Here is a 26,969-nt window from a genome sequence, read left to right as displayed (position 1 = left end):
ATCGAAAAAAGACCAAATCGCTCGGCTACTGAATTTTTCTTTACATATCTTCACATACAGGAATTCTTTACATATTGGAGATTGTGGGCTTAACCACAAACGAGACTGAAAATCCGTTGTTGGATTCCTCTTTTTCCTAATTTTGAATCTCTGTGCTTTCACGACAGCTCTGCGATCCTATAGTATTGAATCTAAAGTTTTAAAATTGTTTAAAATTGTTCGAAATTACAGCACCTCTTCTGTACTACGAACGTTTCGCACGAAAAAAATTACAAGGAAAGAAGTGAAGGACGTGTATGACTGCCTCGACAAGTTACAACTTCACAGATGGATTCTGTGTTGATTCCTTTTGGGTAAAATAACTATCATTTCAAGTATATCAGGCCAGTTCTTTTGCAGGGAAATAAATTTCTCCTTCATTTCCCTGTTCCTTTTGAAAAGAAAACTTCACTTGTCACTCATCATATTACGAAATGAAACTGTGTTATATGTAAGAGTGATTAAGGGAATCTTCCAACCTCTGCCATTGTCACCACCGTTTCCATCAGAGTGCTTCTCACATACAGTTCTCGTAGCAGTGCCAGCCCTGTTTCTATGCGCCGTCCTTCCCGTGATATATCTCCAGATTAAAATATCTCGTGCTTCTGCTCTACCATGGACGACACTGCAAAGCATGAAATGGGTGAGTACATTGTTGCAAACAATTGTTCATGGAATCGAACAATGTAGCGAAACTTTTGGGAAAGAGTATTATTGTGCATGCATTAGGGACAAAGTTCTGAAAGGTTATAGTCGAAAAAAACGGCATGAGGCTCGGTGCAGTTTGCGTAAGCGGGTGCGCTCGAAGCGGCGCGTAGGTGCGCAGCGGTCTTGATCGAGGTGGGACCATCGTGGACTGCAGCGACGAGTGATGCTAGCAAGGGTCCTCCTCGGTCCCATCACGCCGCATCGAGCGCAGCCGCTTACGCAACTGCACCGTCCTTCATGTCGTTCTGACCGGATTATAACCTAATATAGCAATAGGAAGAAATGAATGACCATACATGACTTTTCCTAGGGGAGATGCTGATGATAGCGTTTCGGCTGTAAGAAGAAAAGAAGAACGAATACAATGTAAAAAAAGTTCCAGTCTCGAATGAAATGTCAAAAAATGTTGGAAATAAAACTTCGAGGCAGCTCTAGTCTAAAATTCCCCTCGCTATATTTCAAACACTCATTTCTATCTGCTAAAAACGAATTTTAACTTTACTTGTCAATTTTTTGGACGCAATCCCCTCGCATTTCATTCCATTCTTTTTCAATTTCAGTTACTGACAACTCTTATGATAGCTAATAGACTTGCACTCCTTTTCTTCATGTTATGGCGAAGATTTTTTGGATCACAAATCGTGCCCATGGTGAACATAATTTATCCAGTCGTTCAGTCGGTAGCAATGGTGAGACCTTTTTGATTTGAAATTTCTTGTAGTATAGATGCACCTACTTTTCCTTACTAAAAAGAGTTGGAGAATTGAGTGGGGTTAAGCAGTGTATTGATTCGCATTTTCAGGTTCTGGTGCTAGTGCTAATGAACGGGTCTCGTCGAGCTGGTCTGTCAAACCCTGGAGCAATTTTCTGCATTTGGTCAATATTTGTCATCTGCGGTGTACCTGAATTTTACGCATGGATTACGATAGGAAGTGATCAAAATGTTAGCAGTCACAACATTTCAGCTACTCTACAATTGTGCGCTCTTCTCAATAGTGATCGAAGTTCGAGATCTGTCATAGTTGCTGGAGATTAAAAAAGTAGAAGGATGCAAGAAGTGGAAGTCATACAGAAAAAAAATAAAAACCCGCCATACACCTACCTCTCCTCTACCTGAATCTACCATATAATTTTCGAAATATTTTTCACCAACATTTTCGAAGCGCTACTACCATAGTCGGGTCAAAACGACTGGAAACTTCTCGGCGCAGTTGCGTAAGCAGGTGCGGTGAAGGAGGCGTTTAGGAATGAGATTAAAACCCTTGCTGGCACCACTCATCGCTGCAGTACAGGATGGTCTCACCTGGATTCCAGCCGGTATGTCCACCGCGGCTGCACCATGCTTCATGTCGTTTTAACCCGACTATAGACCAGGGCAATGTCACCGTAAAAAGAACCAACCAATATCATTCGCGATTCATTACGGTCACAAATTTCCGCAACTTTTGCGGAGCTTTGCTTTTCTTGATTATGTGAGGGGGACTCCGGTTCGTGTATCTGATGTGCAGCAATACTTACGAGTACCACACACACACACACAGGCACAGACTTCGGGGATTCCGCAAAGAAGTATTGGTCCCTTTGTCGATTCTATTGATTTTGCGTACTGGCGGTGGTGTGCCTTTGTTCTACGTAAATTAAATCACATCTTGAATGTCTTTTGGAAGGTAGTTGGGGGAGCACTCAACGCTGCTCTAATTGAACTGTACTTTTGAACGCAAGACGTCCAGAGAGCACCAAAACCGTTCTTAAAGGCATCACCCCACGAATCTGAGTTTGTACGGATTTCAGGTGGAGTATTCGTATACGGTATCGTAGATTAAGAAGAGGTGGGTGATTCCGTCCATTTCTTGCTAATTGACGTAAAAAACGGCCCTGAAGATGTGACGCGTGCACAAGGCTGGGGCGCTCCAACCAAACCCGTTGTGGAAAGTAGCGCGCCGTATCTTCCGGGCCGTTTTTTTTACGGGAATTAGGAAGAAATGGACGGAATCACCCCCTCTCCTTAATCTACAATCTGGTATACGAATACTCCACCTGAAATCCGTACGACCTCAGATCCGTGGGGTAATGCCTTTAAGCGGCAAATGGCTTCGATTGATGGACTATTGTCTTCTCAAACGCTTTTCAGTTGCTTTTCCATCTGGAACATCTTGAGAAGCCGGTAATTCATCAATCGGTATCATTGCTAGATGTAAATAGTCAGTCGAGATCCTAAAACCTATGTATTAGTCTTAGACAATCTATGACATGTAGACTAAGGCTACTCAGAAGTGAAAAGAGAAGAATGATAATAAATGAAAATAGAGCTGGATCTACCAATGTTTTAACTCTTAGTAGCTTTGGCCTACATGTCATAGATCGTCGGAGAGTAGCGCGTAGGTTTTAGGGCCGACTGTCACATTTTTTTCGTATTGTATGGACGTTTTGCGCTCGGAAGTACTGTTGTTTGTTCAAGTAGAGCGACGTTCAATGCCCGGCCCCCTGCCTCCAATTACCTCTGCATCCACAAGATATCCATGATGTGATGTGATTTACATAGAACAAGAGCACACCACTGCCAGCCAGCTGATGCGCCACGAAACTGTGCAGATACGACTGGTTTCTACGTAACTACTGTAGTGAGTAGTTTTCGATTTTCTTCAATGGATGAGGAAGTATGGACTATTAGTAGAATCTCGATCATTTGACTCGCATGCAAAAAATATTTTCAATAAGTTTCCTTCAACCTTATCAGTACACTGAGCAATATAATTTTTAGTTAGTTGGGCAGCTCGATTTCGTGCAGTATGTTTGCTACTTGGCATTCTATCCACTTTTATTGCTTCAGTTGTTCTTCAACTGCTTTTCCGATCCATCTCCATTCTGCAACAGCAAGGTACCCACACATGTTTTTACACTTATTTTTTGCACTTTTACTCCATATCCTTCTTACTCGAGAGGTTATCCCTCCTCCTCTTCTGAGAGAGTTTCGCCATTTATTCACGTTCTGGTGTAGCCTTTAGATAATCATAATTCATAATTGTTACAGTTGGGTTAAAACGACCTGAAGTTCGGTGAAGTTGCACAAACTGCTTGAAGTGGTGCGGTCGAGTGAGCGGCACGGATCGAGTTAGGACCACCACTAACATCATTCGAACTAGAGCAGTGGGTGGAGCTAGCGAGGGTCCCATTTATCTTAACCATTTGCTGCACCACTCCATTTCGATCTCCACTCCATTCCGCCACTTACGGAATTGAGGTGAAATGTAGTTGGGGGGGGCACTCAGTCCCTCTTTTTCACTCCCTTTTTTCTCGAAGAAAATAATTAGATCAGTCGGGACTATGGGGCCCAAGCATTAAAAAAATGTGAGCTACAGTTAGAAAGACAAAAACGTAAGAGTGCCCCACCCCTGACACTCAGAGGCGCGCTTATTTCCGGACGACCTATCTTGAAACTGATGTCGTTTTGACTCAACTGGCAGTTAGGGCGAGGGATGGTGGTGGTATCAGGTAGAGCTTCCGCTGTCTGCACGATCGGAAGTTCGAATCCGCCGTAGAGCCAACCAAGCGCTTCATCCCGGATCGAATAGTTGCTCCCGGATTTGATTGCAAGTATAAAATCACTTACTTGGCACATCGGCGAGCCTCAACAAGTCATTGTATAGGCTGTATAGGCCAATTACACGTTCGTCAACCTCCAGTGATTCTGAATTGAAGTGAACGTGCTGGCTCATCCCAAGTGGATTAATGCCGACACTTTATCTTTTATAGTTAGGATGTAACGCTGCCTTTGCTGTCGTATTCTTCGACAATTATATACCTGTCAGCTGAAACCTCTACCCCTACTAATTTTTTCAGTATTTCCTATACACGAAGGGCAATCCAGAAACTTCAGCATCCTTCCCTAATCGTCAAGTTCTTTGGTGGTTTAGCCCATTGATATCGAAAGCCTACAAGAATTCGCTTGAGGTACCGAGAGCAGTACTTTCGTGCATTCGCAAGCAACGAAAGCAATGCCTAACAGTTGGTTCAATTTTTAAATTCTCACAGATCGACAGTCTTTTTGATTTGGACGAGGGATTGCAATCGGATAACCTTCAAGCGTTGTGGGAGACTGAGTGGAATAAATCCGTAACAGGTCGGGTTTCAAGGATCTCGTTTCTAAATTCGTCGTTGATCTATCTTTTTGTTTTTTAGACTACGAACTTCGTCAACGCTCTCAGTCTTCCGACAAGAACTTTTATACTACTGAGAGCACTCCACTCATTTCTGAAATTGGCAAAACTTATGGAACCAATCAAAAAACCATGTCTACTGACAGAGGTTTGCGACTTTTTGCTGTAGTTTCTTGATATCTGATGTCAGATAAGGCATTAGTGACAAGAATCTGCACAAAGCCAATTTAAGGGCATCACTCCACGAATCTGGCGTGATATGGATTTTCGTTGGAACATACCTATATCGGATTGTAGATGATGAATACAGGGTGATTCCGCTCATCTCTCCCTGTATCACTGTAAACAGACGGCTTCGGAATGCGGTTGCTTACGACGTCCTCTATTGCAACACATTTGTGCCCATGAAATTGGTTTTGTGCAGATTCTGGTCACTATGAAATGAATTGCCTATAGGGGCGTCCGAATGGATTTTCGGCGAACCATATGCGGGGGCGCGGCGCAAAGGTGTTGCATTGAAACTACCGATAGTCCTGCCTCGATACTAACACCAGCTTCAGGTCGTTTTGACCCGACTATGTTTTCGCACACAAACACACACATAGATATAGATACAGAGATGGGTAGATAGATAGAGAGTAATCATGTTATTGTATAAAATGCTTAAAGGAACGATAATTCTTTTCAGTAGTAGTATTATTGTAGTCTGTTTGTAATCTCAATATACTGGGGTATAATCCTCTGAATAGCAGTGGAAAACTGTAGTGATTTCAAAAAAGGGGCGGGTGCAGTGTAGCGATTAGAGGTTCCGCTTCCTGGACGATCGATCGGAGTTTCGAATCCGCCCTAGTGCTCACCAAGCCTTTCATCCCTCTGGGGTCGATAAATTGGTACCAGAACATGTATTGGCACATCTGCTAGCCACCGCAAGTCATTGTATAGGCCAGTTACACGTTCGTAAACCTCAAACGATTCTGAATTGAAGCGAACGTGGGGGAGCATCCCAAGCGGATTGATTAACGCCAGAAACTTTAACTTTATTCAGATGATGTTGCTCTTCCATCTATCATTGGTGCTCTTTGGAGAATGTTCAAGTGGGAATTTATTGGTGGAAGCGTTATCAAACTGTTCTCGGACCTCATTCAATTTGCTAATCCCGGTTTTCTCAGGTATGTGGTAAAACTTGCAATGGATTCTCTCGAACAATACCTTTCGTTTGTTTTAGTTTACTCATCACATTCACTGAAAGTACGGATGCACCTTTGTACGAAGGTCTTTTCTACTCAGCAGGACTTTTTGTTTCTGGTGTCTTGCGTTCTCTTTTCCTAAACAATTATTTCACAATAATGTTCCGCATTGGAACGAAGATTCAGAGCACTTTGACCACAGCCGTCTATAACAAGGTGAGAAATGCGACCATATGCCAAGTACTTGTATAACAAATATGCAGAACTAATTTTCTGTGCTATTGATAAGTATTGTTTCAAATGAGACTCACCGCCATTTCGGTGGGTTGTCGAACAATTCACCGTTGGGAAATTAGATTTGCTATAGACACTGAAGCTGTCAAACTCGTCCAGGAAACAGAAAACTCATGGTGAAATTGTGAATCTAATGGCTATTGATGTAGACCGCTTCCGATTGATCACTCCACAACTGCAACAATACTGGAGTAGCCCCATGCAGGTAATTTTTGACCTTCAAAGCAACGAGCATTCATGTCGCAGACAATTTTAATCGCACTCGACAAGAGAATATATCGCTAAACTAGATCACGCTCACATTCTTATCAAATTAGTCTTTCTACAAATTGGTAGCATTTTTCACTTTGACCACTAAACCCTGATTTTACCAAACTTTTTGTCACCAATTATATTTCTCTTATGTCTCTTAATGCCATTCGCTTTCGCCATTTCAATAATTTGCCATGGTATATGAAGTATAAAGTACTTTTATCTTTCTTCCTTTGTTTTGGAGTAAAAAGTGTTTTTTTTTCTTTTTTATAAGACATTTTTCTACATTGGTTAAGAGGAATGGCATAGTTAGAAAGAGTACTTTGCTGAACGTGCGCTAGAATCCTACTTGTATACGAATACGATATGGATGGAGCAGTGAATGTTTTCAGATAATCATCTGTACGTTTCTTCTTTGGAAAACTGTTGGGTTTGCTGTGTTTGCTGGCTTTTTAATTATGGTAAGACAATTACTACTGAAAATGTTCTCGAACCATTTAATGTGAAATGAATTTGCACAACTTCAGATCTCGTTAATTCCTTTCAACATTTGCATGTCTTTGATATCAAAGAGATGGACCGTACAACAAATGCGTTTGAAGGATGAACGTATTAGAATGACAAATGAAGTTCTGTCTGGGATAAAGGTGCCGTTTACTGATTATTGTTGCGTTTCTCTTCTATAATATTCCTCCTATCGATTTTGCTATCTGAGGTATTTTGCACTTCTGCACTTGATTATTTTGAGGAATTTCAATAAAATTTCCGAACTATATGGTTGATTTGCGAACGGCCAGGCATTGTTGATCATGAGAAAATTGCAGGTAGTGAAATTGTATGCATGGGAGCCGGCCTTGGAAGATGTTATAGATCAAATTCGCGTGAAAGAGATGAGTCTTGTTCGCAAGGCTGGTGTCGTTAAAACTCTTGCCGATATGCTGAACATTGCTGCGCCATTTTTGGTAAGTTGAGCCGCCACCGTCGATATTCCATGTGTCATGTATCTTTAGCTTCTTTGCAAATTAAGGTAGCACTTGTCACGTTTACCACCTACACGCTATCCTCACCCGATAACATTCTCACTCCTCAAATTGCATTTGTTTCGCTGACTCTTTTCAATCAGCTAAGAGGTCCCTTAATGATGGCGGCCGACCTGATCTCTCAAACTGTTCAGGTAATCCCGGAAATTTCTATTGAATAAAAGTCCCAAATTTTCACTGCTTTCAGGTGGTCGTGTCAAACAAACGTCTTAAGGAATTCCTAGTTGCTGAGGAACTCTCTGAGACTGTTGTTGACCGTGACGAGGATGATACGTGTATGCTGCACTTTTTTCTAATCATCGGTCCAATCTATCAGCAACTTTCAGATTATTCGGATTCAGCCGATGTGGCATCAGCTGCTTTTGCATGGGATCGCAATGAACCACCACAATTGCACGACATCTATTTGAATGTAAGCGCTTCTGTGTGTGTTTTTTTTTGCTGAAATTGAGTTCTTGCTGTTTTGCTTAATTCTTTGCAAGATTATAACATCGTTAAAGGTTAGGATGTGATTTAGATCCATAAAGGTCAGCTGGTAGCTGTTGTCGGCACGGTTGGAGCTGGAAAATCTAGTTTATTAATGGCGGTGCTTGGTAAGATTTGGAGTCTTTTGTTGACTTTCTACTCAGACGTAGTACTCGAGCGAAATTATTTGTTTTAAAATACTAAAGGTGAAATGGAGAAGCTTCGGGGTTATGTTGGACTGCGCGGCACTGCAGCATACGTGCCACAGCAACCATGGGTTCGAAATAGCACTCTAAGAGACAACATTATTATGGAAAAAGAATTCGATAGTGTAGCCTACGGAGCTGTTCTTGAGGTGTGGGCATCTTTCAAGGAACTTACATATCTCAATTATTTACATGAGATTCTCCAGGCTTGCGCTCTCAATCAAGACTTGGCTCAGCTTCCGTGTGGAGACCTGACAGAAATTGGAGAGAAGGTTGCCGTTCCTGTTATGACATTGCGGCCAGATTCCTTATTAATTCCTGATCACTCAATTCAGGGCGTGAACCTTTCTGGAGGTCAGAAAGCTCGAGTCGCTCTCGCCAGAGCAGTTTACCAGGATCGCGACGTTTATCTGCTGGATGATCCTTTATCAGCTGTTGATGCGCACGTGTCCAAGCACATTTTCAACAACGTCATTGGTCCACAAGGTCTGCTAGCAAAGAAGACAAGGTATTTGCTTCAACTTAGATTCTTCAATTCAATCGTGTAGAAGAGAAAAAAAAAGAAATTGTTTCTAACCTATCTTCTACTCTAGTACAAAGGAAATAAAGTTTGTACACGAAAGTTGGCAGAGACAGCACTTTTTCTTCTTTTGGAATAATATTTGCATCTTCCCTAGAATTCTTGTCACTCATGGTCTCTCCTATCTCAGGGATACTAACGTCGTAGTTGTCATGAGAGGTAGGTTCCAATACCATCCAATGTGTTCTAATTTTGATAATGACGGTGAGTGTTCTTGCATTTTATAGGAGGTACAATTGTTCATACGGACACTTATGACAACCTTCTCGGAGACAGTGATGCGTCAGAGATTCTGCAGGAGTCACAAAAAGAGGAGGAACTCTCTACAACAAAGAGTTCCGAAATGTATAGTCTCCTCAGCATACTGCTGTTTTTGTAATCGCATTATAATCGTGAGAGAGCCAGTTGGTTTTTCAACGAGTAACTTACACCATACAAACTAGTCGAAACTTTCACTTTGCAAAAGCTCCTAATATTGATGGTCCCCTTCATGTTTATTCCGAACATATTTTTCTTATAGGTCAGATGAAGATGAAGGGGAACCTGTTATGGAGGTCGACGAAATGTTATCAATAGTAAGCAAGATTAGTCGGTCTTCAAAAGGATCGCGCAAGGTTTGTAGCTATTTCATGATTAGAAACCTACTCTCTAACCGTCAATTTTATTAATCTATTTTTTTTTGTCGCACCAAAGCATTTACGAGTTCAGCATTTCTAGTCGGCGTAGGACTTCATCTCTGTAAGTGTACATTTTCGGTCCGGAAGATTCCTTTCATGACAATGTTCTTCTTTGTGTTGTTTCGCACATTTCGCACACATCATGTCCATCGGTCAGCAGGCCTATGAATTATTTTAGATTTAAACTGTAGACTAGTGTTATGATCTAATGCGATCATCGTCGACGTAGGTTCCTTTCGCTGTTTCGCAGAACTTTACTTCTCGGCTGAAGTGCCATCAAAACTACCTCGCGCAGAGTGCTTTCAGATTTTGTTGACGGACGAAGCAAAAAGGGTTTTCCGTGACTTCTTTCGGCGGGACAGAATTGTATATTCTCAGCGCTTTTGCCGCGGATGCACTCCGAATATAGTAGGGTCAGAAGGACATGAAGCACGGTGCAATTGTGTACGTGGCTTCTCTCGAGGCGGCGCGGTGGAGTCTAGCGGTTAGAAGCGGAATCCTTGCTAACACCACCCGTCGCTGCAGTTTGCGATGGTCTCAGCTCGGTTCCAACTGCTGCATCCACCGCACAGTATCGAGTGCGTATGCAAATGCACCGTACTTCATGTCGTTTTGACTCGACTATACTTCTGTTTGAATTCTTTCGTGATTTCATATCTTTGGTCACAAGTAGGTGAAGACCCGAAGGCGGCTTCCACTCCGTATAGTCGTAGCTTCGTCATCACTGCAGACAGTGCTGTTATGAGCCTTCGGTATCTATTTTAGCCCAGGACAGGGCGAATAGCATATAGATGGCAGCTTGATTTCGTTGGCAATTTTTGTCCACCGTGATAATTTCGTTAAGGATTTGTATGTTGAATCGTAATTACTGCATCTTTGCTCAATATCTTTCTCGTAGCTGGCGTCGCTTTTAAGCACACTATTCAATTCCTCATTCTTGTTGCGCTTTTGAGCCGCTTGAAACGAATACTGCTACATCTACAACGTAATTGGAATCGACTGAGGGATCTCCTTGAACTGCTAAGATGTTATCAAAGGGACAGATCTCAGTTATTTTTCGCGCAATGTTATCAGTGCAAATTCGCCGCGTTTTTCAACCTGATAGCTTCCATTAAAAAAAATGTGAGGAACGTGAGAGGGCAGAGCTGTCAGCAAAGCTACAGTACTCGCAAATTACGCAGTTCAGCGAGGCTTCTGATTACTCTTTTAATCTGCTCACAGCACCTGGGTTTAAACGTTCATGAATTGATCTGATAGGTTGAGACTGTCTCCTATCCATTAATTTGTTCGATATTCACTTTTGACTGACTTTTGAATGACATTATTTTTTTCCAGATTTGAGGAATCCTCTGGTGCACATTTTGTATAGAGTGGATTGCATTCGATTCTGTCCTTAACGTTCTGGAAAAATTTAAGTTTTCAACATGGCGAAAACCATATCACTTACCGTAATCAGTTAATGCAAAGAAAACTGCTTTAACTTTCGTTTCCTTTCCTGTTTGGAATTTCAAAAATGTTCGAAGAACTCAAATCTTAAATCTCTATATTTTCGATTTGATATAGTGTTTTGTTCCAACTTTAAAAATGTTTTAAATGTGTTGTGGCATCTCAGGGCAGAAAAAAGCAGCAAAAAACAATCGAAGATGAAAAAGCGGACTTAGGAAGGGTAAGTCAATGATAGTTCATTTGTTGAATACGCTACCAATGTGTAAACTCTTCGTTTTCTCTAGGTGAAATTTTCCATTTACATGACCTACTTCAAATCTATGGGCATTCTGCGTTATTTTATTCCGTTTGCTGTAACTTTAGTGCTCAATTCTGTATTTGTCATGGGAAGGAACCTCTGGCTTACTGACTGGTTTGTTCTTGATAATTTGTTGTGTGAACCGCTCTTAAACCTTCGAAATGCCTTTTAGGTCGAACGATAACATTCCTGGAGCAGATGAAGCACTTGCAAAACCGTTGGGATTACGGTTGGGAGTGTTTGCGCTTTTTGGGTTTTTGGAAGGTGAGCGTCTGTTTTTCTGCCAAGCCTCTTCCTTTCTTTCTCAATAGGGCTCACCTGCTATTCTGTCCTTGTAAGGTTCTTGAAGACTCTTGTTCTTGAATCACGTACGCTGCGACGCGGCTGCGCTGCTCGATAAGATCGGCTTAACGTGGTATTCGCAAATAGCAAAAGATCAGCGCAATCGCAACAGGACAACACAACAAGAAACATAAACATAGTAGTTACTTATATGTAATTGCTAAGGTCTCCTTCTTGGAGGAGCCGCTCGTTCTTTGAATCATTCCATTCTGTCACTTCTTATTACTCGAGCAGAATATTTCTTATATAAATATTATATCTTTCCAGACCCTGCTTATAACTACAGAGAAACAAATATTTTTGCAAAAATAAAACTAAAATTGAACCACCATGCTTCAGTCGCTGCCCTCTATTTGTGTCTCACTTCGCTCATCCTTGGAGGAGTAGCAGCATCGTTAAGACTACACAAACCATTGCTCCACAATATCCTTCGAAACCCTCTTTCTCATTTCGATGTTACTCCTTTAGGACGTATTTTGAATAGGCTTGGAAAGGTAAGCATAAAACTGCGAAGTGTCGTCCTGTGTTTGTTGGGTATTTGGTCTTTAGGATATGGAAACTGTTGATCTCCGTCTTTCCTCTAACTTCCGGTTTCTCGCTGTCGCTTTCATGAACGTTCTGCAGGTAAACTTCTAAACGAGTTAAAGAACTTTTGGTGCACTGTCTTTTTAGGGCCCTTTCTTGTAAGTGGTATTATGTTCTGACTTTTTTTTTGATTCTTTAGACGTGCATCATCATCTCCATTTCCACTCCTCTCTTTGTTGCGGTAATCATTCCCATTTTCATCATTTATCTACTAATATTGGTAGGTTAAAACATTTACAACATAGTTTTCTAATTCCAGTTTATTGCGGTTTTTTCTCTGAATATCTTGAAGAAGTTTTTCTTGAAGTTCTTCGAGCAGTTATTACTGGTTATGTTCTTTTAGCGGTTTTCTTGGACATCCTGATGGATTTTGTTGTTATTTTCATTAGTTGTTACTGTTGTTTTTATTTTCCACAGAAACGTAGAGTCACCTCGCTTATGAGGATTATTCGTGATTTGATATTATTCTTTCCAGCGTTACTTTATCCCGTGTTCACGTCAACTCCAACGATTAGCTTCGTTGACTAGATCTCCGATATATTCCCACTTTGACGAAAGTATCCAAGGCGCAACAACGATTCGCGCTTTTGGTTGGGCCGATATGTTCAGAAGACAAAATAAAGAGAAGGTAAATCATTAATTTTAATGTCATTTTTTTCAGATAACTTATGTGTATTTTAAGCTTGAGACACATGTGCGGTGCTCATACTTTTCTCTTGTTTCGAACAGATGGTTGTCAGTGCGGCTGGAATTATTGGGAAGCATTGTGATTCTAGGTAATTTTAGTTTTCTTCTCTAAAATAATTCTTTGCTTTGTCGAGGAACGCAAAAGACTTACAGCCGTTTTATTGGGTTTGGAAAGCTAAATATTAGTAGGATCGTCTTCGCTAGCTTCGTCTAGATTAGCTATTTGAGGATCTCCAGAGATTAGCTATTTGAGGATCTTCCTCCTAGAAAGTAAGACCCTCATTTATAGGACCACTTGTGTGAAAAACTTAAAGGGAGCATACCACGAATCTGATGCGGTGAGAGAATCCGCGGGAAAAGCTAGAGATGGGATTGCAGGTTATGAGATCGAGGGTCGTTCCGCTGTTCCCTCTTCGTGTTACAAATGAAATCGTCGTAAAAAAAAATCGGCATGGAAGACGAGGTTTATTACGACGATTTCATTTGTAACGCGCCACCCTTGTGCACGCGCCGCGTTCACGTGCAGCGATTAGCGGTCTTAAATACCTTCCAGGAACTAAAGCACTTCCCACGCCGTTTTTTCGACTGTTAGAGAGATGAGCAAAACCACTCAGAATCTCGCAATATACAACGTCATTTCTATCTTTTCCCGTTGTTTCTCTCATTACGCCAGATCAGTGGTATGGTGCCTTTAAGTAATACTAGTCGTGGGAACAATTTTATTTTGCTCTCGATGGGAATTAACTCAATGATCACTTCTTATGTGTATGAGTGAGCGATCTTCATATTGAATTCCCTACCGTACCTGTCCGTCAAACTTCATCTCTTTTATACAATATAATCCATGGATTTGATTTTCTATGTTTTTATTAACTTTAAATATGATTGTATTGTCTAATAAGAACATTTTTCCAGCATACATCTCTGATTTTTAGCTACTTCTTTACTCGCAGTGATGTCGCGCAACTGGGGAACTATTACAGCAGGAGCGATTGGATTGTCCGTTTCTTACAGTCTTAACGTTAGTAATACACTCATTTCTTCTTTTCCCACATACATTGTTATTTTCTTCGGTTAAATGAATCACAAAGGTGAAAGGCAGGCAATCTGGGGTGGTACGGATTTCAGGATGGTGATGCCTATGCGGGGTCGTAGATAGTGAGGAAGAGGGTGATTCCGTTCATCACCTCTTCGTATCAGTGTAAACGGACGACCCCGAAACTGTTTCTTACGACGGCTTCTGTTGCAGTGCGAAACCCTTGCACCCCGCACTCCGCCCGCGATTCGTCCGAATGGGTTTTCGATGAATCGCAGGCGGGAGGGCGCAAGGGTGGCGCTGGAATAGAGGAGTGCTGTCGTAAGAAACCGCGTTCCGGGGTCGTCCGTTTACAATGATACAGGGAAAGATGATAGATATCGTGATGGAGAAGAGAAAACTGGAAGTAATCTCCTCATGTTCTGAGGAAATTTCCTGTTTTGAAAATGTCGAATGTTGCAGATTACTTTTATGCTCAATCTATTCGTGCGTCAAGTAAGCGAGGTGGAAACTAATGTGGTAGCTGTGGAACGTATAAAAGAATATACAGAAACTGCTGTTGAGGTAAGTTTCTTGCAGAAAGACGTTACTGAGTTTTAGTCTTGCTATTTATCCCTTAATACATATCTTTACTCTATGGTTAAGGCTAATTGGAGGCGGCAGCAGCGTCCGCCAGTTGGTTGGCCCAGCAAGGGTGAAATCGACTTCAAAGACTACTCAACCCGCTATCGACCTGGATTGGATTTGGTTCTGAAAGGATTGACAGTTCACATATCACCCGGAGAGAAAGTGGGAGTGGTTGGACGGACTGGTGCAGGTACAACAAGTATTGGAAACACTTCCAGGATCAATCAAGACTCAGTATTTATAATATTCAGGGAAATCTTCGCTGACTCTAGCCTTGTTCCGAATCATTGAGCCTGCCGGTGGGACTATTCTTCTTGATGGTGTAGATATAAGCTCTGTAGGTTTGCATGATCTCAGAGAGCGACTAACCATAATACCACAGGTGATCAGGATTATTCTTGACAAAAAAAAAAATATGATCAATCTTGACAAAAAATATGACGACGTTATAAGTTTTTCAGGATCCAGTTCTTTTCTCGGGAACGCTTAGATTCAATTTGGACCCTACTTCGAACTATACTGACTCTGAAATCTGGTCGGCAATCGAAATGGCTAGCCTGAAATCATTTGTAAAAAGTCTTCCGTTTGGTCTTCAACATCAAATCGATGAATGTGGTGGAAATATCAGGTTGAAAATTGTAAATACTGCAGATATGTCTCGTATTTACAACTCGTATTTGTTCAGTGTTGGTCAACGGCAGTTAGTCTGCCTGACTCGAGCACTGTTGAGAAAATCACGAGTCTTAGTGTTGGATGAGGCTACTGCTGCAATTGATGGACAAACGGACGCTCTAATACAAGTTATTTTTTTTTGGTTATTTCCGTGTATCGCGGATTAATTAAGGGTTGCTCTAGAGTACAATACGGAAACAGTTCGAGGATTCAACAGTAATTACCATTGCTCATCGCTTGAACACGATAATGGATTACGATCGGTAAATTCTATTAGTTATTCCCAGTCTTACCTCAATTGCTGAAACTCTTCAAATCTATATGAGGAATAGAATGGACATTCTTCATAAAGGTGTGGGTGATTTTCCGAAGACTTCCTCCTATTCAGGGTTTTGGTAATGGAATCAGGTCGCGTTGAAGAGTTTGCATCACCTCAACAACTACTAACGAACAAGAACTCCATGTTTTATTCAATGGCTGCCAGTGCAGGCTTAACTTAAATAAAATGTCTTCGTTATTGACTTCGAGCGCTGTTCATAATTTGTTACTCACGTACTTTATTCATGTTTTTATAGGTCAGCGAATTAGAAATAACGATCTATCTTTCAAGCGCAGTTAGTGCTTGACATGGTTTTCTTCGAACTCTTTAGTCTAGCGATGAGTTGTTGCCTTCTTATTTGTTTTTTTTTAATTTGATTGTTTGTACATAAGTATAAAGTGGAGATGCCGTATATTGAAAATTACGAATTTTCTACTAATCAGTTATTCAGCATATCGGAAACCCATGTTATTGTGTTAGTAACGGTCTACATTAGGCTAACCATGGGTGTGTGTGTCGAAATTCAATGACATTTTTGCGTCGAAAAAGAAAGAAGAAAAGAAATCTTCTCCTTGTCAGCCAGCTCAGTCGAAGTCTATTCGGATTCGGTAATCCAACGGTGTCATGAGCGCTAAGGTTGAGCACCACTGGATATCGAAACTATTCGAGCATCTTGATAACAAAAGTGTCCGCATTCCAACAAACAGTTGCTATACCCCATGTACGTGTGTTACACTCTTTGGGAAGCTTCCCTGCACGTGTAGCTACAGTCGGGTCAAATAACACGAAGTTTGGTGCGGTTACGTAAGCGGCTGCACTCGAAGTGGATCGGTGAAGCTAGCGACTTGATCGACGTGGGATCGTCGCGAACTGCAACGATGAGTGGTGCTAGCATTCGTCCCGCTCGATCCTAACCGTTGCGCTCCACAGCACCGCTTCGAGCGCAGCCCGCTTACGTTACTGCACCAAGCTTCGTTTCGACCCGTCTATAGATTTGCAGCTACCGCAATCCGTGTGAAAGGGTGCCCGCACCACGGAATTGACGGAGCACGTGGACGTGATGGAAAACATTGAGTTCGGGGTGCAGATTACGAATGCGAGCGTGACCGCGTTCAATTTCCCTAATACTTCAAAACCTGCGAGAGGACCGCGTTTGTTCCTGCGAGGCACCCTGAGATGCGCCTCCTTTTACACACTCCGTTATCCTCTGCATCCTATTCATTGGTTTTACTTGAATAGGCTGGTGAGAAGTGACCATTGATCTTCGACCACTCGCTCATGAACGCAGCCTGTGCACAACGCTGGAGCGTTTTCGCGACAGTAGCCCCACTGAATTCCCACTAATGCTCCTGAAAAACTGTGTGGGGAACGACGTTTGCTTCAAAGGAACAAACGTCGTTTCCCACACAGTTTTTCAGGAGCATTAGTGGGAATTCAGTGGGGCTACTGTCATATTGGTAATCTGCACTCCGAGCTCTACATGTTCCCACATTTTTGTGAACTATAGTCGCGTCAAAACGACATGAAGCGCAGTGCATTTGCGTACGCGCTCAAAACGGCGCGGTGGAGGCACCAGTTGGAACAGAGGTGGGACCATCGCAAAATGCGGCGATGGGTGGTCCCAGCAAAGGTTCCACTACGTTCCTAACCGCTACGCTCCACCACGCCGCCTCGAGAGAAGCCGCGTACGCAATTGCACCATGCTTCAGGTTCACGTTTTAACACTACTATACTTCAGTTTAGTGATACGCTGCCTCTCAATGATGTCGAATAAGACGTCCAACAACATGTTGAACAGGTGCAGACGAGCTAGACGCTGTTTGGTAAATCAAACGGCCAATTTTGGCTGAATTCCACAAATGAGGTTCACTACAAACATCTGTCCGTCCGTCGATTACTTTTTGTTGTTTAATAGTAATTACTGTTAAGAAAAATATTTTGGATACGTAGGCGGCGCTACAACACAGCGAACTTGACCCGGGGCCAACAGTGAATCGCAATCGAGAGGCCGACATTACTTTACTTCCCTCTAAATTTGCACATTCGATGCGTAAGACAGTAAATGCTGTGCTGTAAGTGTCGTCTGTCACGAGCTTTTCGCTAGAAAGTTCCATGTCAATGTCCGTGATTATGCACATGTAGTATTAATTAAGATGTGTGAAAATTCAGTTCAGGACAATGGCAATGGACTCATCCTTGCCATTGTTTACATCACCGCGATTTTTGTCGACATCAACTTCATACATGCGTAAAAAGGCAGGTTCGTGCTGTATATGTGTCTCGTTACACATATTCCCATTCAACAATTGACATTCCAGTTTACTGCCACGTTCCCTCTATCGGTAGTAAAAAAAATTTATATTTCTACTGTGTGTATATTTTATTCTAAGGAAGGAATTCATTATTTTAGCGCGTCAGGACCGTTATGCTCGTGAGGCTACGGACGTGAGTTATTCTCTTCCACTTTCATTATTACCCTTTTTTCCTTTATGTTTATTTTCGTCAATTCTTTATCCTTGGAAAAGTTGTCGAGTTAATGCGTTATTTGCAAGTGGATTTCCAGTACACATTGAATGCATCAAGACTGATTATGTGTGCATCTTCCACTATTTTCTCATGAAATGATGAATTATATCGTTCTTCTTTTTCTCAGGAAGGAAAATGGCACAGTTTTCACATATTTCTAAAACTCGATGCCGCATGATTAGTGACGTAAACAAGATATACATAACTGAAATTGAACGTATTTGTTTCAATGGGTGCGAGTGAAACATCTTTTAGCCGTACGTTGTAATCAGGAAAACGAACTGCCGTCAACTTCCACCTTTATGCTATCTCACTTTAATTTTGGAATTTCGTACCCAATAACAGTAATGAATGTTATGGGTGAGATGGTATTTTATTCGTCGAAATTTTGGCTGTCAAGTTACTACTTGGCTCATGAAGGGCCTCTGTGTACTGACTGAGGACGCTTTTTTTATCATGCGCGTCTACCTCATCTTCCTCAAGTCCATAAGAGTGAGGTAAACTGACGTTATCTGCGTTGCGATGAAACAGCGTGCGCAGTTGGTCAAAACGACCCGAAATTTCCTGTAATTGCGAAAGCGGCTGCACCTAACTTCAAGTCACAACGTGGTATAATTCTGGCTATTCGTAGTTTTCCACTGTATACAAAACCGTAGAACAAAGAGACTCTGAATTACAGAGAGAAATTGCATATTTATATTTTTTTAAAATAAAAACTAATCTAAACACAAAAGTATTCTTTGGTATGTTATCCGCAGGTGAATTTACAATGTTGAACGCTGTAGGACGTCGTCGGTATGTTGTCACTATCCGCTTGCATGCCATTGCAGAGCCACTTTTTTCATATTTCATTTCCTCATTTTCTGAAGCTGTACAAAAACAGCTCACTATTTTGAGGAACTACTGTGTCTTTTTTTGAGTTCATTAAGATTGTATTTAGGCACTAATAATGAGGCTTCACTCCCATGTACATGCGCTGTCACTGGTCAACTCTGAACGTTCTGCGCTGTTTAAGCTTTTCAAATCGATTGTACAAAGGCATGACGACCTGAAGACTGATTATCGTTTGTTTTTTTTATCTTGGTGTTCATTGTGTAGTGCTCGAATTTTCTTCCGTTCTGCTCTAGTACTTCAAATTTGTGGTCTGTGTGTTACAGCGTGTTAACTTCACATCACTGTTTGCTTTTTAGATTCACTTCTGAATTGTGGATACAAACCGTCATTAGAGCAAATGACACTTGTTGAACTTGTTGACAAAAAAATGAATGTCATATTGAATTTCATGAATATGGCTTCCCAAAGAAGTGTGAATATTTCGCGTCTCATAATGTCGATGGAGATTCCGGTACGTTGTTATTCTGAAGTTTTTCAACTAATTGTTGCGGGTTATCGCATAAATAATGCGGTTTTTTCGAACACATAAATCGTTCTAGGGAAAAGGGTAAAATCTCGGCATCAACTTGATCTAAATGCGGGTAGCAAATTTTGAAAGTTCTATAGAGTTGAGTTATCTTTGGACTATTAAAAGTAGCGAGTAGCAAATAAGCATATTATGTATCATCATACACTAGTGTAAATGGTGATTCTAAAAATTCTGACCCGCTTACAAGAGCACAAGAGAGAACAGAGTGGAGTTTTGTTCTTTGGTGAGTTTTTTTTTTTGTAACGGACAAGTCAACTTTGAAAGAGAGGTATTGAAGCTCTATCAGGAGAATAGAGGAGGATTGTAGAAAATTTAGAAGAGCATATTCCAGGTTAGAAAAAAGTTTTTTTCATCCTGAGTTTGAAAAATAAAAGTATTGAATTCAGCATTATTTATGAGAAAACCCAATAAGATGACCGAATACAAATGTACCAAACACTCTGAAATTCTTGCGTTCTGAACATAAATTTCGTAAATAGTGAATTCCTTATTGGTGGGATTATGACAACTAGCTTCTTCTTTGCTTACACAACATTATAATTTTACAGAGAATGTCTTTGCTGAGACGTTTGCCGAAATTTCAAAGTTGTTTGGAAGAAGGTTTTTGCTTTCCAGAAAGCAAAAATGCGCTCAATATTAACCAATTTACAAACAACTTTGTTCCGAGAAATGAGGTGAATTTTTGTTAGTGTTGTAATGATGGCGATGGGTCTCTTCTTTATAGGAGAAAGAACTACTGATTTCCAATATCAAAACCGAAACAGGTGGGTGCCTTTGACTGTCATGTATCTTTTTTTATATATTTATTGGAAACTTGAGCTAAAATGTACATTAAGTCTTTCTTACTTCATTAACTTTTTGTTACTAATTCGCGGCTAGAATTCACCAAAGACAACGTAGTGCAAACTGGATATGTGAGCATTATAAATCCTGAGGAAAATCATGTGCGAGCAACAAAAGAATGAGACAGTTTCCAGCAAAGTTAAAAGTACCTTTTTTTAATTAGTGTGTGACCACCTAAAATAGAGTATTATTATTTTGTCAACCCAACCTTGGTTCTCGTAATTCTTGTCAATACATGAATACACATATTTAGATGAAGTCAAATAATTTCACCAAGCGAACCAAGTCATCTTACACTTCTTCCAATATGCCACTCACGGAAAATCCTATTTAGATTCAAATTGTAGAAGTTGCTCTATATGCCCAGATACCACTAAAGACGATCCTGCATCAAAAGATGGTGATATCATCAATGGCAGCTGGCCATACCAGGAAGAAGAATATCAAAGCGACAAGAGTTGGTTGATTGAACATGAGGAAGAGGTCATCACCGATTGTAACTGTCAACTCATCGACACAAAAAATAAAATAGATGGTGTGATTCTGGGTAAGATGATAATCCCTTAACACTGATTCATTGCGAAAGTTGTAGGTAAACTAGAACAAGCTGACAAAATTGGGAAACTTTTCTACTGTCGTAAAAACTACACCCCATTGACTTCCTAAAATTTCTTCTCTTTCCGATTTTTGTTTAACTTTGAAAAAAGCACGACACTTTCTTAACTTTTATGCCTTGAAGAAGGCAATTTTCTCTACGTTAGTTATTTATGCACTTTCACACTCTATGGTTCCTGTTATCTGCGTGTTTATAACAAAACTTTCTTTGTGCACTTTTATTTTTCAGCTGTAAAGAGTCAGAAAACATTTCCAAATACTTGTTTTGAAGTCCTCTCACCGTCTCGTCCTTGAACCTCTTTTTTCCTTCTCTCAAGTATTCCATATATTACTGCGGATAATATACGTGTTAAGAAGCCTAAAGACAGCAAAGAAACTTCTGATTCTTTGCCGCCCTTGACTTTTTGCATAGTGTGCTTGATTTTCCCAGTTTTTGCAGAGATTACTCATTTGAACTTTAGATTCAACTGTAGGCCAATTTGAAGACGATACAGTGGAATACTTACCAAATGCTTGGAATGAGGTATTATTTTTCTTCTTTACTCTTTCTGCCTGATTACAGATAGACGTAAGGAGCGCTGACATTTTTTTTCATCGAATAAGCATTGTTATTTTAAAGACAGCGTATCACGAAACTGACGATGTTCGGGTCACTGCCCGCGCATATACAGTTCGGGTGTAGATTACGAGTATGAGTGTGGCCCGCTCAATTCCTCTCAATCGTTCTGAAAACGGCGTTTGTTGTTGTTATAGAGGTACGTTAAAACGTGCCACCTTTTCCACGTACGAGTTTCTCAGCAGCCTATTCAAATAGAACCAATGAATAAGCTGCTGTAGCGAATTCATTTATTTTCGACCGCTCGCTCGTGAATTCGGCACGTGTACGGGGTGATGCGCCTTCCCCCATAGAATCAGGCGGCATTTTTCAAAATGATTAAGGAGAATTGGATTGGTCCACGACCATAGTCGTAATCTACATCCCGAGCTCTATTATTTGCCCACAGAGATCCCAACATTTTCTCAGTTTCATGATCAAAAGTGATTTCAGCCTATAACGTAATTATGCTCTCCACATATGTGGCACACACCTGTGTTTTTTGTCCTTGTTTACCTTTGTTTTTCTTTTCAGATTTCTGAAGTCGTAGTAGCCAGACCTTTCACATGGAGAGCAGCTTGTGCTTGCTACGGAAATGACGGTGACTAGTTAATAACAACTGAGCAAACTCATCCTGATACAGTTTGTGCATACACGTCCTAGGTTTCTTGTAAATTGTCAATGTCAAATCTTACAAAGTGACCGGTAGGATTAACACGTAGAAGTTTCCGCTCATCTCTAGGCAATCTCTTGATGGACACTTATCTATTATCCAACCCTTCCGCGATCCGCTTGTTTCCCGTTTCATTCGTTATTGTTTTGGAGAGACTCGTCTAGGATAGAATTTCTTAAGCATATATTTATTTATTAGATTTGTTTTGTGATCGCTTTCAACTTGAATTTTTTATTGTTATGATGTTCTTATGCAAATTGTTGTTTTTAAATTCCCTATGTTGCAATTTCCCAAAGAATAATAAATTTAAAGTTTTTTCTCGTATTCTCGTAGTTTTAATTCCATTATTGTTTCTGATTGGAACGTTGTGATATCTTTGCTGTATATCTTTTTTTGCTTTTTTCTTTTTTTCGGGTCGGAATATTGACTTTTGTGTGAAAACTTGTGCTTATAGCTGGCTGTAGATATTACCTGATAAGATCCAGGCCGCTGCTACAGTCGATTGGTGCAATTACGTATGCGGCAGCACTCGAGATTGGGAACCTCCCTAGTTCCAGTAGGTTTGAAGAGGTGAGTGTCTTGCGTCGAGCACAAACGCTTACGCAGTGGCACCAAGACTCAGGTTGTTTTGACCCAACTTCAAGGTTTAGTAACCTGTTCTTCTATTCTAATGGTTTACTCCGTTTTCGCACTATCTTCACCTGATCGAAACGAAGTGTCCCAGTTGACATGATACGAATTTTTCCGTCCACGTGTTTACGTGTTTTTTTTTAATCTTCGTATTGGGAAGCAGATTAGCAACAACCTCCTTGATCATTAAATTTCTGATGATGAGACGGCTTTAGTTGAAACCACAGCTAGTTGTTGTTTCAATTAAGCTTGCAAAGCGGTGAGCGAGCAAGACAGTCTCAAGGTCAATTCAACCTTGAAGTGGGTCCCCAAAGATTCCAACTATTTGACTTCTATTGCAGAAATAAAAGTCATCCATTAGAAGTCTTCTAATGAAACATGTCAGATAGGGATAGCTGCTGCAATACTTTGTAATCGATGTAATGTACATACATTACACCTTACGTGAATTTGTGTGAAATATTTTTTCTTGTTGAAAGAATGTTTCACAGATACAATATTCGATTTTACAAATATTTTTATTTTATTTTACCTTTCCTCGGGTCAGGTCAATTGTCACGTATTATACTAGACCTGCTGTCGGCGTCGAACACAACACTGCTTTCACTTTGCTTGGTGACGTGAAGCTTGTCATCCACAGCGGTTAAAAACCGTATTTTAATCAGCTGCGATCGAGAAGGAAAACGGTAAGAAATCTCAGTTTGTACGTACGCCCATATGATACCCGAGATATCTCTTCTTTGATATGGGCGTGCTTCGCTTCACCTGGTTTTTCTGGATTTTGAGATTTTAAGGTACATAGTGTTCATCTTCTGGTAAACATCGGAGAAAATGTAGTGGAGAGGGAACTTAGTGCGGTCTTATTTCTGGACGCTCTATCTTACTTTCTTCTCTTGGTAACATTAGCTTACATGTCATAATTCCTCCAAGACTAATGCTTAGTTCTTAGTCCTCCGAGTGATTTGGTTATTTATCTCAGAAATAAGAGCGCAACCCCTCCCCTCCCCCCACAACATTTTACCCGTAAACATCTATATGTCGGGTGATAATCTTTCTAATTTAATCAATTCGTTTCTTTTTTTTTGTTCTCCCCTTGCTTGCAGCGGATTCGTTGAAGATGAACAGTAGAAGACAGAATGGCTGAACAGAGCTTTAATAGATTTTCAACACTTTTCTCGGCTTTTCTGATGTCGCGTATCATATGAGCAGCTGAATTGAAGTCTATCAACAGTATGCATGCAGACACTTTAGAGCCTTGTCTACGATGCACTTACGAGTCTGAAAATTAGATTATATTGAATGTTTGAATTTGGAATGACACTCAAATGAGGAATGATGACTTACATTTGTGTCTTGTAGTGTCTTAGCGCATGGCGTGCAGCTGGCGTTGTTGAAATGTGCCGAAGTTACGCAGCTGATGAACTAAAAATTAAAAAAAAACTGCAGTTTCATTTAAAAGAGGCGCTTCAGCCTTCAACTTATTTCTTTACACAAGTCTTACGAGCTTGTTCCTTGTAGATTTATTCTAATTTTGACGTGATTTCTAGCTCTGACCTAATTACAGTAACCAGAGAAAGATATGCATCCTCTGGTTTTCATCGCCCTAATTCTGAATTAAATTTTCGGTTAGAAACAAAAATTCGAGCTGTATCCGGTGTCAAACCTTCAAGCAAATTGAGTTCTTTTTTTTAATGTAAAACCAAATTTCATCAAAATGTCGAATAATCAACTATTTGTTCAATGACACAGACAATTCTAGTAAGGTGATGAGCCCTTGAAACACCATGAACCGTTGAAACATGGAACGCTATGCAGTTGCGTAAGCGACTGCACTCGAAGCGTAGCGGTGGTGGGGAAATTGGTTGGAATCGTGGGACCATCGTGGACTGCAGCTAAGAACGCTCCTAGCGAAGGTCGATGCCGATCTTAACCGCTACGCTCCACCGCTTCGAGCGGCGCAGTCGCTTATGCAGCTGCATGGAGCTTCATGTTGTTTTGACCTTACTATATTTTAATTACAAATATTTAATGCAAGACTTTTTTAACTGCCCGACACCTTCGTAAACTTCGTAAACTCAACTTGCCAATAATTCTTCCCGGCACATTCTTCAAAACTTACTACACTTGGGCGGATTTCCTGTCATTGCTCTTGTGACTAACCCTCCCCGTAAGAAGTTTTTAGTGTTGAAGTCAACGCAGGCCATGCCAGTCAAGAAAGATCACTCTGATAGGAGATTGAGCAATGCTACAATGGAATCGAGAGAGGGTATGATTTAATTTTGTGGATAATGGAGATAAAGGAGTCAAACAGTAGTTGATTGACGTTTGTCTCGATATTACGAGACATAGATATTGACCAACAGAACTTCTTCGAAGGTAATCGATCAAGAAGCTTGATATCGATGAATAGTCCCCTGCAGAGTTTGAAATTCGTAAAGCAGAATATCGAGTGGAAAGAAAGGTCAGTACTGATCGATCATTTGAACTGACAAAGTTGACGTCGTTATCTTCGCCTACCAAATTGGTTTCTTCTTTGGCATCGGTACCGAAAACCGACAATCGTGCATGATGGAAGTTCAGTGTTGGTATAGGGATGGATCTCTATACTAAGAGTCCGTCTTCTCGTCTGTATTCGCGAAATCATGGAGCCACGCGGCCGCGTATACGAGTCTGATTGCTACCTTCTCATGGTGGCCCTGTTTATACCTAGTGCAATCGGGCATGTTATACACCCTAAACACATACGTATTTGATTTGCAGAGCTGTATGACAGAAGTTACCCAGATATGCAAAAAGGTGATGCTGTCCAGCATACTGCCCAGCCAAAGCCTAATCCAGGTAGACCAAGAATGAGAATGGACCTACCTAAAATGAGCGTGGAACCTTTGGCAGCGACTCTCGTTTCCTTAGGCTGTACTGCCGGACATTATCGTTCTGGGGTTCTCGGGATACTAGATGTCGATAGGCTCGATTTACAGTAAACGCCAAGCCTCACAAGGATGTAGTTGGGTCAAAACGACATGAAGCACGGACAGTTGCGCAAGCGGCCGCGCTCGAACCGGTGCGGTGGAGCACAGCGATTGGAATCGTGGTGAGACCATGGCGAACTGCAGAGATGGGTGGAGGTAGCGAGGATTCCTACACGATACAACCGTTAAGCTCCACCGCGCCGCTTCGAGCCCAGCCGCTAGCGCTGCTGCCCGTGGTTCATGTCGTTTCGACCCAACTATATGCAAGGAGATGCAACAACGACGAATGGATTCTGTATGAGCTGTACGAGTAGATACCTGTAGAGGGCTGGTAGAGCTGTGTTCAAAGTCGACAAGCCTCGGCGAAGGTGTGGGCAACTGCATCAGGGTACGATAGGAACCCGCCAAATAAAACAACTGAATCAAGTCGTGGATGCACGAATATACCAGAAGATTTTTGAAGATGGCATATTTCAATTTCATCCTCAAAAATCTGGTCATTACAACACATTGGGGCGGGTGTGGCGCAGTCGGTTAGAGATTCCACCGCCTTCACGATCGATCGGAGGTTCGAATCCGCCGTAATGCTCACCAAGCCTTTCATCCATCCGGGTTCGATAAATTGGTACCATACTTATCTGAGAGTATAAAAACACTGATTTGGCACATTAGCTACTCCGCGCAAGTCATTGTATAGGCCAGTCACACGTTCGTAAACCTCAAGCGATTCTGAATTGAAGTGAACGTGGTGGCGCATCCCAAGACGACCGATTAGTGCCAAACACTTTATTCTTCATCCTTTTACAACACATTCCAGTAAGAAAATGTTGTCAAGTGTTTTGTGGCAGAGCCAAAAATCGGACATAACCTCAGCTGGATATTTCCAGAAACACCTAGTGTCAAAAAGAATACCTGTGAAGGATGTTGAAAACTTAGCTCAAATGGAGGATGTTTCGGAAACGTTCTCGACAAGTTGATGAGGGTAAAGGGAGGGGGGTTTCAAGTAGGAAAAAGAGTACTTTACAAGCTATTGAACCCATATTTATGAACACAACTGAGTTTTTGGTGTTTTTGTGTT

At 41.1% G+C, this 26,969-nt stretch overlaps 2 protein-coding genes across 7 annotated transcripts; both read left to right on the top strand.

The window, feature by feature from the left end:
• Positions 1-1,994: 1,994 nt before the first annotated feature.
• Positions 1,995-15,798, top strand: RB195_004877 (uncharacterized protein; the record flags this gene model as incomplete). 2 transcript variants are annotated; one of them, XM_064177078.1, is made up of 36 exons in its annotated part: positions 1,995-2,064; positions 4,616-4,698; positions 4,780-4,867; positions 4,927-5,052; positions 5,950-6,073; positions 6,130-6,307; positions 6,459-6,590; positions 7,030-7,098; positions 7,165-7,284; positions 7,462-7,599; positions 7,665-7,811; positions 7,865-7,952; positions 8,004-8,089; positions 8,195-8,270; positions 8,349-8,497; positions 8,555-8,620; positions 8,684-8,856; positions 9,026-9,087; positions 9,156-9,273; positions 9,449-9,542; positions 11,218-11,271; positions 11,336-11,463; positions 11,522-11,613; positions 12,031-12,185; positions 12,241-12,315; positions 12,416-12,496; positions 12,752-12,904; positions 12,959-13,052; positions 13,899-13,984; positions 14,462-14,563; positions 14,645-14,816; positions 14,878-15,008; positions 15,088-15,254; positions 15,312-15,426; positions 15,482-15,561; positions 15,687-15,798. In XM_064177078.1, 36 exons carry the CDS (start codon positions 1,995-1,997, stop codon positions 15,796-15,798), a joined length of 3,984 nt encoding a protein of 1,327 aa, XP_064034203.1. The 2 variants fall into 2 exon arrangements, with proteins under 2 accessions (XP_064034203.1, XP_064034204.1); XM_064177079.1 differs by having other exon boundaries at positions 2,041-2,064; positions 4,588-4,698.
• A 1,430-nt stretch (positions 15,799-17,228) lies between these two features.
• Positions 17,229-26,205, top strand: RB195_004876 (uncharacterized protein; the record flags this gene model as incomplete). Of its 5 annotated transcripts, none has more annotated exons than XM_064177076.1 (13): positions 17,229-17,302; positions 17,356-17,415; positions 17,792-17,877; positions 18,028-18,062; positions 19,084-19,207; positions 19,334-19,488; positions 20,115-20,240; positions 20,291-20,330; positions 20,777-20,956; positions 21,486-21,547; positions 22,154-22,220; positions 25,683-25,760; positions 25,901-26,205. In XM_064177076.1, the coding sequence occupies 13 exons, from the start codon at positions 17,229-17,231 to the stop codon at positions 26,203-26,205; spliced, it is 1,392 nt and encodes a 463-aa protein (XP_064034198.1). The 5 variants fall into 5 exon arrangements, with proteins under 5 accessions (XP_064034198.1, XP_064034199.1, XP_064034202.1 ...); XM_064177075.1 differs by having other exon boundaries at positions 20,744-20,956; XM_064177077.1 differs by lacking the exons at positions 17,229-17,302; positions 17,356-17,415 and adding an exon at positions 17,730-17,737.
• Positions 26,206-26,969: the final 764 nt, after the last annotated feature.

This window comes from Necator americanus, chromosome I, assembly GCF_031761385.1.
Source record: "Necator americanus strain Aroian chromosome I, whole genome shotgun sequence".
In the NCBI taxonomy this organism is placed as follows: domain Eukaryota; kingdom Metazoa; phylum Nematoda; class Chromadorea; order Rhabditida; family Ancylostomatidae; genus Necator; species Necator americanus.
Note: the sequence above shows the minus strand (reverse complement) of the source record. Positions and strands in the feature narration are given on the sequence as shown.